Genomic DNA, 16624 nt, shown 5'->3' on the forward strand with positions numbered 1-16624 from the left:
GTTCATATTCAACATTGACTCAACAAGAGAAGTCTATTGCTAAACATGAGTTTTAATTTCTAATGTCTCCCACTCCACTTCTTTAGGAAAGCTACTAGGCTTTGTCTTTTGCCTTAGCTACATCGAACCTCTTGTTTCTCATTAAGATAAACAACACAGAGAAAAGCTAGGAGACACCACCATCACTGTCTCCATGACCAAATTATCTGACATCTATATTTCCCTACTTTAAAAAGCTCAGGCTTTGGGCCAAACAGTGGTGATGAACAAGTTAATGAGGACTGACCTGAAGATCCTGGGCTAAAATACTATTTAGTAGAGGCTGATGATGTTATACTGGCTAATATCTATAGATAGGTATAAAAAATTATGACTCTCATTATTCATACTTGGCCTTACTATAAGATGCATTGCTTCACACCCACAGGAAAGATATCCAGTAATAACTGCCTGTCTCCAATGAGCCCAGTGTCCGCAATCCATTACTTTAACACTTTGGGGTTCTCAATTCATATTTTTGTTTTGTTTTAGGAAAGTAATATGTTACACACGATTTATATATGTAATACTCCCAAGTGAGACCTTAGAGACCCGTATCCCCCAAATTAATATTTCTGCTATAAAACACAGACATATTTACACTGCAGAAAAATAAACACTATCAATGTCCTTATATTTCGAGAAGAAATTGTTTTGAAAATCCAGCAAATTTCGCTATAAGCTTGTAGAAAAAACTGAACTTCAAAGCTTGTTGGATTTTGGAAATGTAGATGCTTCTGCTCCTTAGTGTTGGAGCATGTCCATAGAAAGTAACAGCAAAGGACAGTTTCATAGCTTACGAGTTAGTTTCTTTACCCAAAATAACCAGCCATGGCTACACAGTGATCTGGAGGAGGAAATGGCAGCTCACTCCAGTATTTTCACCTGGGAAATCCAGGATCGTCTTGACTCAGAGATTGAACCCGGGTCTCCTGCACTGCAGGCAGATTTTTTTTTTTTACCATCTGAGCCACCAGGGAAGTCAGGATAATAATATGATAAATGGCATACTTATTTCTATTAAAAAAAGACTAATTCTTTTAACCAAGATGTTTTAATTTTTGAAAATGAGTAGAGATGAGAAATGAATTATTGTAAATGCTAATCTGGATACAGTGCTTACACGTTAGTTTCTCTGACACAGAGAAGCTGCATGTTTACACCTAGCTTGACTTCATAGTAGTGCTTAGTGAAGATTAAACAATTGGGGTGATCAACTTATAAGGTCATTCCTAAGAACTGCATCCTTCTGTGACAAAAAGTAAACGATCATTACACTGGAGCTTGCTAGCTGGGCAAGTGCAACCTAGACAGTTCTATGCCCTTATGTATCACATTTCCCGTTAACTACCCACAGGTTGGCCCACTACTCAACCAGCCTTTCACCTACCCTTCCATTAATGAATTTATTCTTTGGTTCCTTCTCCTGACCATTCATTCACCCATTCAGTAAATATTAACTGAGTGTTACTACATTCCTGGCTCTGTGGTTGATGCTGGGTTGCCCTTAAGACTGAGACAGAGGCCTCTCCTACAAGGAGCTCAGTCTAGTAGGGGACACAAGCAAACACAGGTTGGAGACATACACTCTGGTATACTGTGGTAGATGCAGAAGCAGAAGAATAAACCAAATGCAGAGACAGCAGAGTGGGAATTGGTTTTATCTGTGGAATGCTGAGGTAATTGCGTTTGGACTGGGTTTTGAAAGCCAGGAACTGGATTACAAGTCTGTAAGAGGGTCTCAGCTTCTAGACAAGGAATCAGCACAAGCTGAGGCCAGGAAGCATAAAATAATGTGCGTGTTTCAGCCCTCAAGGAAGCCTGGTGTCACTCGAATACACAGAAATCATCATTTTTCCCTCTTTGAAAAGTGCAGATGAAATCAGCTCATGTTTGAAAATTTGACATGGACTTCCCTGGTGGCTCAGACGGTAAAGATCTGTCTACAATGCGGGAGACCCGGGTTCATTCCCTGGGTTGGGAAGATTCCCTGGAGAAGGAAATGGAAATCCACTCCAGTATTATTGCCTGGAAAATCCCATGGACAGAGGAGCCTGGTGGGCTACAGTCCATGGGGTCACAAAGAGTCGGACACGACTGAGCGACTTCACTCACTCACTCATTCTCCAAGGTTCCTAAAACAATTCTGTCAATAAAATCAATCTGACAATTGCTAATCTGCCTTAGAACGCAGTTTGATGTGAAGGCTTTGCCGACCAGTTGCTACTTTTCCTCTCTCATAGATCTTCCTCTCTAGCTGCCACTCAGCAGGGAGACACCATGGCCAGGCTGACCATCACCATCATTTTGCTCACCAATCAGCAGCAATAGCAACATGGGGTCCATACCAAACTAGGAGTTTTTGACTGGGCTATTCAGCTAACAACTAACTTAGTCCTGAGTCCCCGAAATAAGCTGAACCACTATTTTAGGCAAATGAGCTGAGCAGCAGCAGGAAATTTATCAGATGCATTTTCTATGGAGAAGTTGGTGGTCATTTACACAGAATTCACTTCTTTCTTTTTAGGCTCTCTGATTTATTTATTTAATGTAAGGGATTACACATATCACAGACTCATTGACTCTTTAGGACCCAGAGACCAGAGGTCATCACATCGAACCCTCAGTCTGACTTATGAATTGTTGAAGTCACTGAAATACTATAAATGATGAAAAAGAGTATCACGTGAAGGGGCTTAATGTAAGTTTTATTAACATACAAATAGGAGAAATTTACTAAGTAACAGTACTATCAGTGGACTTTCCCTAATAATTGTGAATATTTTTATTCATGATTCTGTGAACTATTAATAGAACTCTTTTTTTAAAAAAAATAAACATTTTATACTGGAGTACAGCTGATTAACAATGCTTTGATAGTTTCAGATGCACAGCAAAGGGACTTAGTCATACATATACATGCACCCATTCTTTCCTAAGAGCGAGAACTCTTACCATATCCTTTTTATAGCTAGAGGGAAAGCGAGAGGACAGTGGAGTTGGTGTAGATTGGAGGTTAAGGGAAGAGATGAGGGGAAAGCGCGGGGAAGAGGAGCTACTCCTGTCATCTGAAGGTAGGTGTCACCAACTCATCATGTGCACAGGGACGCTGACATGGAAAGGTCAGAACTGTCGTGTTACAGGCAGGTATGTCTGTGCCACGCCACTACATTCCTGAAAAGCAGCCAAAGGAGGCAGAATAGCGCATGCTTAGGGTTTCTAGACTCAACTGACACGGGCTCAAGGCCCAGCACAGTCACTTCTGACCTGGAGAACTTGGGTCTCTCTAAGCCCCGGTTTCCTCATCTGGAAAAAATGGGGATGATGGATTTGTCCATGAATGTCATGGCGATTCAATGAGACAGTAGCTATGAAGTGAGGAGTGCAGTGCCTAGCCTGCGGTGCCTGCCCCACAGATGCCAGTGCTGTTAATTTTAGGAGAGAGGCGCAGACTGGTGTATGACGTGCCCCTCTGGCCTAATGAGAGCAAGAGCGGGCTGGAAGCCAAGGTCTCAGCCCGAGTTCCCAGTCTGACACTTACTCCATTGTGTCAAACTGAGTAATGACAGTGAATCATGATGAAGGTGACACAGACCAGGGCAAAACGTTTCCTAGGGTCGAGACAAAATGCCAGCTCACTTTAGTGTGATGAGAGAGAGGGAGAATAAATTCCTGGTATTTTCATCAGAATTGTGGATTATTATAGAGTGCTTTCGAATAATTTTAGTTTCTTTTTTGTAATGCTTTATGAAGTTTAGTAAATTCGATTAGCTTTCTAACCTTGTCTTTTTTTTTTTTTTGGTTTGGGGGTGGGTGGGTGGTGGTGATGAAGAGGACTTGGAAGACATAACTCACTTCATATATGACCCCCAGCTCAGTTCCCAATAAAGTACTGAACCATGAAGGTAACTGAGAGATCTGACTCTATGTCAATCTCTGACTTTGATTGTATTCTATTGCATTATGAATACTGCATTTTCTTCTTCAGTTTAATAATAAACACTATCTGTAGCCACCATTTATTTCATGCTCATTAAGCCCCAAGCCACCTGCTTCGCTGACACTATTTTCAATTCTCACGACTGGCTGTGAGGGAGGTACGACCACTCCCATTGTGTAGATGAGGAAATTGAGGCTCAGTGGCACCAAACAACCTGGCTGAGGTCGCAGGCAGCTCAGTGAAGAGAGATTTGATTTGAATCTGCATCTCTCTGATTCCAAAATCTCTCAGCGACACTGCCAGCTCCACGTTAACACATAAATACAAGTTTAACTGCTTATTTCCAACCGCTAGCAAAAGAAAAATGTAAAGCTCACTGAGAAAAGAACACAGTGGGTATTTTACCTTTTTCCAAGCACAACTGCTCCTGGGTCTTGAGATTTTGCCTCCAGCTCCTGAACTTCATCTACTAATGTTTTAAAAGCAGTCCTCTTGATACTGCAAAAACATAAAAGGGAAAGAAAAGAAAAAGGATAGGAGTACTTGTGTGAAGATTTAAAACATTATAAAACAAGTTTTTGTCATGCTGCTTCTAAGTACAATAGTAATCAGAGTATAAGGAATTTTTTTCATAGAATCTAAAAAATTATAGTAATTTTGGGCATTAATATAATTATAGAAACAATAGTCATAAATGGTTTAGGTTGATAGTAATAAATAGTTATTGAACAAGCATCACATTAACTAACTTTAATGATATCTTTTCTGTGGGAAGAGAGAACATTTTAAAACTTACAATCCTTGAGAAGGATTAATAAAATTGTGGATTCTTCTAGTCTCTATTTTATATATGTTTAGAATCAGGCAAGCAAAAATTTCCTTTCACAATTATTGTTCACTAAAAATTTATGTGTATGTGTGTGTGCGTGCGTGTGTTTGGAGATAACAGAATTTTTTCTTCTACCTTGAAGGGGTTTTTCAGGCTGATTAATAAAAATGTTAATTGAAACTACTTGCTCTACTTCTGCTGGCTCTTTTAAACTAATATAGTTTTCTAGTTCCTCAATCAGTCCTTTCTCCTGTATTTACATAGAATTAATTAATATTTCTAATTCCTATCTTGTAAGCTCTATATTAGAGTTGACGTTACAACTAGAGAAATCCAAGGATTAATATGCCATCTATGTTGTTATGTACATAACTGAGTATTATACTTACACTTTATACACCACATCAAGGAGCAAGGAGGCCACAGGGATAAATAACAGGCCCATCCAAAAGACTCCAGAACTGAACAACATGGCTGCCTAAGTATCAGAAACAGTATAACTTTAAAAACCATAAAAATAAGTCAGCAAATAAAAATTCAGTTGTTATATTTCAAGTAAAATAATTTTAAGAATCTCATTCTGAAAGAGGGCATAAAATAACTCTGAATTCAAACTTGTGAAATATTTGGAATTAAAAGCCTAATTTATAAAAACATGCCTTTCTATTTTTCCCTCAGTAGCTAATACAGAAAAGTTTTATCATGTACCAAATCTTTTCATATTTTTATATGAATTTTTTATTATTGTGACCAAAACACAGAGTAATAAACTTTGACCTTCTTTTATAACTTAGAATATAAAAAATTATCTTTTTGAGCAAACTTCAAACATATGCTGGATTAAATTCTCTTACAATACAATACATAAAATCAATCCTAATTAGAAACTAAATTTACTATTTCTGGAAAATAAAAATTTATTTTTTCTAAAATATTACACGATACTAAAACATCATCCAGATATATCATGAATACAGTATAAACAAGTTAGGGTATCTATGAAAAATAACAATTTGATATTATGTAGGAGAAGGCAATGGCACCCCACTCCAGTACTCTTGCCTGGAAAATCCCATGGATGGAGGAGCCTGGTAGGCTGTAGTCCATGGGGTGGCTAAGAGTCGGACACAACAGAGTGACTCCCTTTCACTTTTCACTCTCATGCATTGGAGAAGGAAATGGCAGCCCACTCCAGTGTTCTTGCCTGGAGAATCCCAGGGACGGGGGAGCCTGGTGGGCTTCCATCTATGGGGTCGCACAGAGTCGGACACGACTGAAGCGACTTGGCAGCAGTAGCAGCAGCAGGAATAATACTAATTTTTGTTCAAAGATTTACATAACTTGTTTCAGTGTATTCTGAAAAATTATTTTAACACACTTTCATTTGTATTAAATCCCAAATTGCTATATCAGAGCCTTTGGGGTTGCAAAGAAAATGATTCTATAATAAAAATTAATAAATTCTGTTAGCTGTTTGTGATTATAATAAAAATCCCTTTATAATGTCATCAGATTACCTAGAGCTTAAAGTGGATAGCGTCATATAAATAAATAAAACCAAAAGTAATATTTTATTTCCCTTTGAGTCTATTTGTTTATCAAGAACAAATTTGCAGTACCTATTTAAATCCATAAACGTATTGTTATAACTCTGTTATATAGTAGCCAACTAATGCACACCCATTTACATCCCACTAAGTATCACACAAGAAACTTTTTTTTTTAAACTAGGTGTGGGTCAGGAATTAAAAATGATCTAGAGTTTAATTTATATAGGTGGTTTCACAATTATACATAAACAGTCCTAATCAATCCATCCTTATCAAATATAAAGACTGCTAATTTTAAGTTGTGCTTCAGATTACCTATTCATTTTGACTCTCATTTGGAAACTGGGAGCTGCTATTTAAAAATTTTCTACATTAACACAAGCTTATTGATACTGACTCTTGGTGCAGAATACTCCAGTATCTAGGATGAAAAAGCTCTGAATACATTAAAAATAAGAACATGCTATTACCCCAAATTTCAGAAAATAAACATCGCCACGTGGATTCAGTGGAACAGCACCCACTTTCCGGACACCACCAAGACGAAAGATATTCACATAAAAGTCATTTTATTTTATAAGCAAAACATGATCTTCGACATGCTTGCTGACATCCTCAATAGTGAAAACCAACAATAACTGTGTAATAGGAAATGTCCATCAAGTCAGTGGGTTTTGTTTAGTTGGAAGGAAGCTTTTGAGTTAGGTAATGACTGCAAAATGCCACATTTCTTTTTCCTTTCGCGGGAAAAAGGTAAGTTAAGTCTAAGTCATGTAACTGAAAATAACGTCGTTTCTTTGGTTTAATTTTAATCTCTTTTAATTTGGGGGGCAAGAGAAGAGAGGTTTATTCTTGCCTTTGCCACCTTGTATTAAATGTCCCCTGGTGGGGACAGAGGCTGCTAATTCTGACCATTGTGATGTTAACTATGACGGGGAGACTGGCGCCCACTATTCAGTCCACCAGCCTTTGGCTTTGCAAATGCATACCATGAATTGAGGGGAAAAAAGTTTTTCTGCGTCATATCTGAAAGCCTGTCAGATTTTTTTTTTCTTTTGCAGAGTTAATCCAAACCTAAGAGATTTAAAGCCGACATTCGCATTAAGGACAGAGAGTCTCTTTGTATTTTTTGGATGAAGAGGGGGGGAAAAATAAAATCCCACAGAGGTATTTCCTTCCTTTCTGTACAAGAAAGCTCTCTCTCACTCTGTAGAGACCATTTTTGTCTCTAACTTTTCACATCTCTCCACTTGCAGGCAGGTCAGCTGGGAAAAGACGCCGGGTCCGCAGACAATGGGGGGAACAGGGGCAGCCTGTTTGGGGTTGGGCTCGGGCTCCCGCCAGGGCAGCCTGCAAGTCACTCTTAACGTGGGAGATTGGGGGGATCACGCCAAGTGGCCCCGCCGCCCCTCTCGAGGCCCTTTGAAACCAAATGGAATCTGCCACAAAAGTGGCTCCCAGGGGACTTGAGAGGATCAGCCCAGGGAGCTGCAAAGCCGGCAAAGCGGAGGGCACAGGCCTTGCTCTGGGAACAAATGACTGCGTGTCTGCAGAGCAATGCTGCCTCGGCATCGGCCTCGGCCTTCAAAAGTGAACCATCGCTGCCTGAAGACACAGAGGACCAGGGAATTGTTCTGAAATTTCCCTATGAACTTGCGGAGAAAGAACAGTTGAGAAAAGCCTAGCTCCTGTGCAGTGAGCGGATGGAAAGGCTTACCTTCTGACCCACAGTGAGATGACCCCTTGGTACCCATGTTCTCACACAGACAGGAACACTCACTCTTTCACCTGCAGGGTCCTCCAAGTTCAGGCTCGGAAGAGAGAGGATTTCAATGTGCTTACCTGCCTACAAACTTTCAGCAATGCACTTCTTAAATCTGTCCCCTCTTTTACCCTATAAATGTCGAATAGGATGCTGATTCTTTGCTAAAGTACAGATGCTGTAAGAAGGCCCCTTGGGGAGTGCTAAAACTATATCCGTAGACCCCAACTGGACCAGGGCTGGTGATAAACAGCCCTGGAAGCGGTCCTGGCTCTGTTTGTCCCAGCTCTCAGAGCCAGAGGAAGTCACTTCTGGGTCTCTGCTTCCTCAGCTGTAAAGTGGATTATAAGAATTAAACCAATAATGTTTATAAAGTGGCTGCTTTCATTACTAACATCGATTATTAACAAACGTTCCTTTCTTCATTTTAATTTTCAAATTCCTCTAAGCTCTCTAGTCTCGTGTTCCTTTTAGTGATCTCTCCCATGAGCTTCAAGGAAGGAAGTTTTTTTATCACAACATCAAATTAAATGCAAGTTTATAAATGTCATAGTTTTCATCACATTAACATCTACTCCTCTCCAGACTGAAATTGGCCAAGTAACTGAATCTTAATAAATTGCCATTCATCTCAATTTGCTAATTTAATAAATGGAGATAAATGTTTTTTATTTCATAAAAATTATTCAAGATTGTATGGGTACTACATATTAATTTGGAAGGGAAAATTATTCAGAGAATACTGCTGTAAAACTTGGTTAGTTTTCTGGGAGGGGGAAGGGTGTAAGATAAATTAATCTATAATATAATAATAAAATTAATATATTAATAACCCCAGAGGAGTTAAGAGTTAATGTTAACAACAGAAAACAAGAAGTGATTACTAAGTGTCTAGATAAAACTTTATAAAAGGATTTTCTAAGCCTTAAAATGGTAAAAAAAAACTATAGAAACCACTACAATATTGTAAAGTAATTAGCCTCCAATTAAAATGAATAAATTAAAAAAAAAGAAACCTACTCAAAAAAAAAAAACTATAGAAAGAACTGCTTTAAAGAACTGATCCATTAAAATGTAGACGCACCACAGGTTCAAAAATAACCTAACTAAAAAATAAACGATACATAAGAACTTGGAAAATGGCTGCCAGAAGTATATGAAATTCTGCATTAATATCTGATTATAAAAATAGACCACTTATTTTCATAAGAGTAGCTAAGATCCCAATAGACAGGCAAAGGATCTGAGAAGGTATTCACAAAAGCAGCAGCAAGTAATCAATAACATGGGAAAATGTCGAGCCTCTCTACAGTTGCAGAAACATTACCAAATTAGATCAGATTTGGACAATTCACAATCACACCTGGGGGAGTGGGAAGGTATGGTGAAACAGGTCTGGGTGGTAATTCACACTTCCATAAGCAACGTACTCACTTTGGGAAAGGCAACTGACATGTGCACCAAGAACACAAGCATTCATTGCTGTTAATTTGATAATTCAATTTCTGAAACTATGTGTTGAAATTTGGTACAGTTTTTGGGTAGAGGTTACTATCCCATTAAACTGTTTGTGGTCACTAGTCCTGAAAGCACTTCCTCCAAAAGCTTGTCATGGCTCAAACAAACCACAGCAGCTTCCAGTCCTGGTGAGTCACAGGGAAGAGGAGCTTTTTTAAGTCTTTGAGAAATCATAATAAAGAACCTACTAAATAGTTTTTTAAACCAAGGTTTCCAAGATGTATTTATTGACCATGGAATACTTTTCCCCATATATTGCTTACTAATATCCCAAGGAACTGATTTTGGGAATTGCAAATATTCACTGTGAGTTTTTTAAAAACAGTAAAACACCAGTGAAACTCATAGGAAAAACTACATGGACATTCCACAAGAGGTGGTGACCAAACCCATTCCCAAGAAAAAGAAATGCAAGAAGGCAGAGTGGTTGTCTGAGGAGGACTTACAAATAGCTGAGAAAAGAAGTAAAAGTAAAGGAGAAAGGGAAAGATATACCCATCTGAATGCAGAATTTCAGAGAATAGCAAGGAGAAATAAGAAAGCCTTCTTAAGTGAACAATGCAAAGAAATAGAGGAAAGCAACAGAACGGGAAAGACCAGAGATCTCTTTAAGAAAATTGGAGATACCAAGGGAACATTTCATGCAGAGATAGGCACAAGGACAAAAACGGCAAGGACATAACAGAAGCAGAAGAGACGAAGAGGAGTTGGCAAAAATACACAGAACTGTACAAAAAAAGTCTTAATGACCCAGATAACCAAGATGGTGTGATCACTCACCTAGAGCCAGACATCCTGGAGTGTGAAGTCAAGTGGGCCTTAGGAAGCATCACTACAAACAAAGCTAGTGGAGGTGATGGAATTCCAGCTGAGTTATTTAAAAATCCCCAAAGATGATGCTGTGAAAGTGCTGCATTCAATATGCCAGCAAATTTGGAAAATTCAGCAGTGGCCACAGGACTGGGAAAGGTCAGTTTTTATTCCAATTCCAAAGAAAAGCAATGCCAAAGAATGCTCAAATTACTGTACAGTTGCACTCATTTCACATTATAGCAAAATTATGCCAAAATTCTTTAAGCTAGGTTTAAGCAGTATGAGAACTGAGAGCTTCCAGATGTACAAGCTAGATTTAGAAAAGGCAGAGGAACCAGAGATCAAACTGCCAACATTCGCTAGATCATAGATAAAGCAAGGGAATTCCAAAAAAAATCTACCTCTGCTTCATTGACTACACTAAAACCTTTGGCTGTATGGATCACAAAAACTGTGGAATATTCTTAAAGAGATGGGAATTCCAGACCACCTTATCTGCCTCCTGAGAAATCTGTATGCAGGTCAAGAAGCAACAGTTAGAACTTGACATGGAACAACAGACTGGTTCCAAATCAGGAAAGGAGTACGTCAAGGCTGTATATTGCCACCTTGCTTATTTAACTTCTATGCAGAGTACATCATGAGAAATGCTGGGCTTGATGAAGCATAAGCTGGAATCAAGATTCCTGGGAGAAATATCAACAACCTTATGTATGCAGATGATATCACTTTAATGGCAGAAAGTGAAGAGGAACTAAAGAGCCTCTTGATGAAAGTGAATGAGGAGAGTGAAAAAGTTGGCTTGAAGCTCAACATTCAGAAAACTAAGGTCACGGCATCTGATCCCATCACTTCATGCCAAATAGATGGGGAAACTGTGGAAACAGTGTTGGATTTCATTTTCTTGGGCTCCAAAATCACTGTGGACGGGGACTGCAGCCATGAAATTAAAAGACACTCGCTCCTTGGAAGAAAAGTGATGACAAATCTAGACAGTGTACTAAAAAGCATAGTCACAGCTAAGGTTTTTCCAGTGGTCATGTATGGATGTGAGAGTTGGACCGTAAAGAAGGCTGAGCACTGAACAATTGATGCTTCTGAACTGTGGTGCTGGAGAAGACTCTTGAGAGTCCCTTGGACTGCAAGGAGATCAAACCAGTCAATCCTAAAGGAAATCAACCCTAAATAGTCATTGGAAAGACTGATGCTGAAGCTCCAATGCTTTGGGCCCTTGCTGCGAAGAGCTAACTCATTGGAGAAGACCCCGATGCTGGGAAAGATTGAGGGCAAGAGGAGAAGGGGGTGCCAGAGCATGAGATATTGAGTTGGATGGCATCACGGACTCAATGGACATGAGTTTGAGCAAACTCAGGGAGACAGTGAAGGACAGGGAAGCCTAGTACATGACTTCATGACTGAACAACAACAAGATAATATTGTCCAAGCTATTCACAGAATGTAATTATTAGGAAGCTGATTGTCTGGATGATCCCTGAATGAACAGAGAGGTGGATTATCCTGGCATTCTCTCAGGAGTCTTCTGTTATCACATATATACCCTCCCTGGGAAGGTTGACAGTTTCTATTATCTACAAGGGGATCATCATGGTCCCTCCCTGTGGCTCACATCTCTTGCTTCTGCTTCAAACACAGCTTATCCAGTTCTGAACTTGAATGTTACATATGGTGGTTTATTCGCTAAATCGTGTCTGACTCATGTGATCCCATGGACTGGGGCTTTCCAGGCAAGAATACTGGAGTGGTTTGCCATTTCCTTCTCCAGAGGATCTCCCTGACCCAGGGATTGAACTGTGGTCTCCTGCGCTGCAGGCAGACTCTTTACCGACGGCGCTACATAGGTACTTCAAACTTAATACATCCCCAGCACACACTGTCTCCCTCCCAGACCTGCTCTGCCTTTGTGCAGTCTCTTCAGAGAACAGCTTCACTGCCACCTTCGTGAGACAGAAACCTGGACTGTATTCATGACTGTCTCTTGGTACCACATCCACCCTATAGCCTGGTTCTCCTGTGTTCTAGTAACTTTGGACCTGTCTGCTTCTTTCTCACCCGCTGCCATTATTCCAGTCCAAACTTTGCTTGTCCTCCTTAAAGACACGTGGGTGGACTTGTTGACTCCAGTCCTGCTCTGCTTCTAGTCACTCCCCACACTGTAGCCAAAGAGATGTTTCCACAGTGTAAATTAAGATTTGAGCAGTTCTTGGATGAAACCCTTTCAGTGGCTTCACACCACCCCCAGGATGGCATACAAAATTCCAGAATATGATTTCATGACCTTTCCTATTTGACTTCTGATTACTTCTCCCATATCATCTCTCAAGACAGCCCTCATCTCTAGCTACACCACGTGTTTCAGATCCTGGAAGCTGCCCAAGCTGATTCTCATCCTGAAGCCCCTGTGTCTATGATTCTTGTTGGCTTTTCAACTTTCACATTGAGTGTCACTTCTATCCTTAGATTTGGGTTAGCTGACTCTACTTTGTGCTTCCAATTTGGGTAATTATTCCAAAATGGGTAACTATTATCCATTTTCTAATTACAGACTATGATCCTTGTAAGAAGAGGGAATGCATCTTGATGAATTCTCACAACTCAAGTGCTTAACCACCAATCAGGTGTTAATAAATAACTGTTGAATAAGTAAGTTCTTACAACTTAGTGTTTAGAATGATTAAAAGCCAAAACCCATCAGAGCTTTGGGACTATATTCCTGAGATGTTCTTGGTTTTCTTGTGTTCTGGCATGGAGCTATTGTGGGAGAAATCATAACTAGATATTTATGTGATCTGGGGAGAGAGGAGTAGGGCTTGACCCAGCTCCCTGCCCATCTTTTGCCAGTGGAAGTCTCCTCCCTCCCTTGCTCTGCTTTCACACTCTGGCCTCATCAGTGTTTGCTCCTCCTGTCTGTGACTATCTTCATCCAGGGAGCCATAGGTCCTGCCCACCCTGCTCTGGTCTTTGCTCAGAGGCCATCTTCAGAGCTCTCCCATGGCCACTCCACGTAGAACAGCACCCCACCCCTCTGCAGGGCTTTCCATCCTCTTTCCTGCACTGGGGTTCTCCATAGCACTCACCATCCGCGTGCTGAAGAATATAGAGTAAGTTCACCACAAACAAACAAGTTCCATTCTGAGAGCACATTTGTATGCCCACTTTGTTCATAGGTCCAGTGAAATTAGCCCAGGTACTCAGCTAACACGGTCAGCTATATAGTACTGTACTGGGATAGGTTCACAATACTTTGAAAACTCCCAAAGCTTGTATTATATGCAGCTTATATATCCTATCATGTGCTGCTTAGGATTCAGTCAAGTGTGGCTTCAGATCCAAGAGTTTAAGTGTTTTTTCTGGCTACAGCTTCTCTGAAACAGTTGGGTAGAACCACTATTCAGAGATGGTCTGTACTGTGATATGGTTTTGTGAGCCTCAAAGCCCACAACCTCCACTGTTCTCTTTTCAGAGCCATCTACTCAGTTAATAGATAATTAAACTCCTCTTATCTCCCTGGGTTGGGAAGATCTCCTGGAGAAGGAAATGAGAACCCACTCCAGTACTCTTGCCTGAGAATCCCACGGACAGAGGAGCCTGGTAGGCTACAGTCCACAGGGTCGCAGAGTCAGACACGACCGAGTGACTTCACTTTCACTTTTCCATCTCCTCTATGTCTCAGTTCACCCTTCTGATCTCCTCTGAAAGCATCTTCTTCATGAAATCATTTTCATTAAAATAAACAAAAATCAGTGCCCAACTTCAAGTTTGCATTTATTGCTTCTTTTCATACAAACTACCTAGATCTTTCCCACCAAGCTGTGGATCTTCCCTTCCTATTGCTCTTAAGTGTTTTGTCTCTGCTGTATGAGTTGAACGTTTCTTTGGAGGTTTCTGTTGTTGTGTTTCACTTTCAGTCCCATCTCATTTAGCCTACCTGCACGGTTACATTCTCCTTGAGCTCCCTTTCTCAGGGGATGAGAGGAGCTGATTCACTGAACCTGAGATACAGTGATATCCTTTAGAATCTTGAATGCTAAAAACCACACAGAAGAACTATACAAGAAAGATCTTAATGATTCATATAACCACAATGGTGTGATCACTCATCTAGAGCCAGACATCCTGGAATTCGAAGTCAAGTGGACCTTAGAAAGCATCACTACGAACAATGCTAGTGAAGATGATGGAATTCCAGTTGAGTTATTTCAAGTCCTAAAAGATCATGCTGTGAAAGTGCTACACTCAATATGTCAGCAAATTTGGAAAACTCAGCAGTGGCCACAAGACTGGAAAAGGTCAGTTTCCATTCCAATCCCAAAGAAAGGCAATGCCAAAGAATGTTCAAACTACTGCACAATTGTACTCTTCTCACACACTAGCAAAGTAACGCTCAAAATTCTTCAAGCCAGGCTTCAACAGTATGTGAACCGTGAACTTCCTGGTGTTCCAATTGGATTTAGACAAGGCAGAGGAACCAGAGGTCGAACTGCCAACATCTGTTGGATCATTGACAAAGCAAGAGAGTTCCAGAAAAACATCTACTTCTGCTTTATAGACTACATCAAAGCCTTTGACTGTGTGGATCACAACAAACCATGGAAAATTCTTCAAGAGATGGGAATACCAGACCACTTGACCTCCTTCCTGATAAATCTGTATGCAGGTCAAGAAGCAACAGTTAGAACTGGACATGGAACAACAGACTGGTTCCAAATCAGGAAAGGAGTACGTCAAGGCTTTATATTGTCACCCTGCTTATTTAACATTTATGCAGAGTATATCATGAGAAACGCTGGACTGGAGGAAGCACAAGCTGGAATCAAGATTGTCAAGAGAAATATCAATAACCTCAGATATGCAGATGACACCACCCTCATGACAGAAAGAGAAGAACTAAGGAGCCACTTGATGAAAGTGAAAGAGGAGAGTGAAAAATTCGGCTTAAAACTTAACATTCAGAAAACTAAGATCATGGCATCCGGTCCCATAACTTCATAGTAAATAGATGGGGAAACAATGGAAACAGTGACAGACTCTTTTTGACTCCAAAATCACTGCAGATGGTGACTACAGCCATGAAATTAAAAGTTGCTTGCTCAGCAATAAATGCTGGAGAGGGTGTGGAGAAAAGGGAACCCTCTTACACTGTTGGTGGGAATGCAAACTAGTACAGCCACTGTGGAGAACAGTGTGGAGATTCCTTAAAAAACTGGAAATAGAACTGCCTTATGATCCAGCAATCCCACTGCTTGGCATACACACTGAGGAAACCAGAATTGAAAGAGACACGTGTACCCCAATGTTCATCGCAGCACTGTTTATAATAGCCAGGACATGGAAGCAACCTAGATGCCCATGAGCAGATGAATGGATAAGAAAGCTGTGGTACATATACACAATGGAGTATTACTCAGCCATTAAAAAGAATACATTTGAATCAGTTCTAATGAGGTGGATGAAACTGGAGCCTATTATACAGAGTGAAGTAAGCCAGAAAGAAAACACCAATACAGTATCAGATCAGATCAGATCAGATCAGTCGCTCAGTCGTGTCCGACTCTTTGCAACCCCATGAATCGCAGCCCGCCAGGCCTCCCTGTCCATCACCAACGCCGGAGTTCACTGAGACTCACGTCCATCAAGTCAGTGATGCCATCCAGCCATCTCATCCTCTGTCGTCCCCTTCTCCTCCTGCCCCCAATCCCTCCCAGCATCAGAGTCTTTTCCAATGAGTCAACTCTTCACATGAGGTGGCCAAAGTACTAGAGTTTCAGCTTTAGCATCATTCCTTCCAAAGAAATCTCAGGGCTGATCTTCAGAATGGACTGGTTGGATCTCCTTGCAGTCCAAGGGACTCTCAAGAGTCTTCTCCAACACCACAGTTCAAAAGCATCAATTCTTCGGCGCTCAGCCTTCTTCACAGTCCAACTCTCACATCCATACATGACCACAGGAAAAACCATAGCCTTGACTACACGGACCTTTGTTGGCAAAGTAATGTCTCTGCTTTTGAATATGCTATCTAGGTTGGTCATAACTTTCCTTCCAAGGAGTAAGCGTCTTTTAGTTTCATGGCTGCAGTCACCATCTGTAGTGATTTTGGAGCCCAGAAAAATAAAGTCTGACACTGTTTCCACTGTTTTCCCATCTATTTCCCATGA

General features: G+C 40.5%; 1 protein-coding gene across 1 annotated transcript in view; it reads right to left on the reverse strand.

The window, feature by feature from the left end:
• Nucleotides 1-16624, reverse strand: part of ATP8A1 (ATPase, aminophospholipid transporter (APLT), class I, type 8A, member 1) — a 208377-nt gene that overhangs the window by 8191 nt on the left and 183562 nt on the right. The window contains exons 35-36 of the mRNA XM_010858921.1: nucleotides 5198-5286; nucleotides 4385-4477 (exon numbers count right to left, since the gene is read on the reverse strand). Of these exons, the coding sequence (XP_010857223.1) occupies nucleotides 4385-4477; nucleotides 5198-5286 (182 nt within the window). The remainder of the gene's footprint in view (nucleotides 1-4384; nucleotides 4478-5197; nucleotides 5287-16624) is intronic.

The sequence above is a fragment of the Bison bison genome, unplaced genomic scaffold (assembly GCF_000754665.1).
Source record: "Bison bison bison isolate TAMUID 2011002044 unplaced genomic scaffold, Bison_UMD1.0 scf7180017864451, whole genome shotgun sequence".
NCBI classification, from domain to species: Eukaryota; Metazoa; Chordata; class Mammalia; order Artiodactyla; family Bovidae; genus Bison; species Bison bison.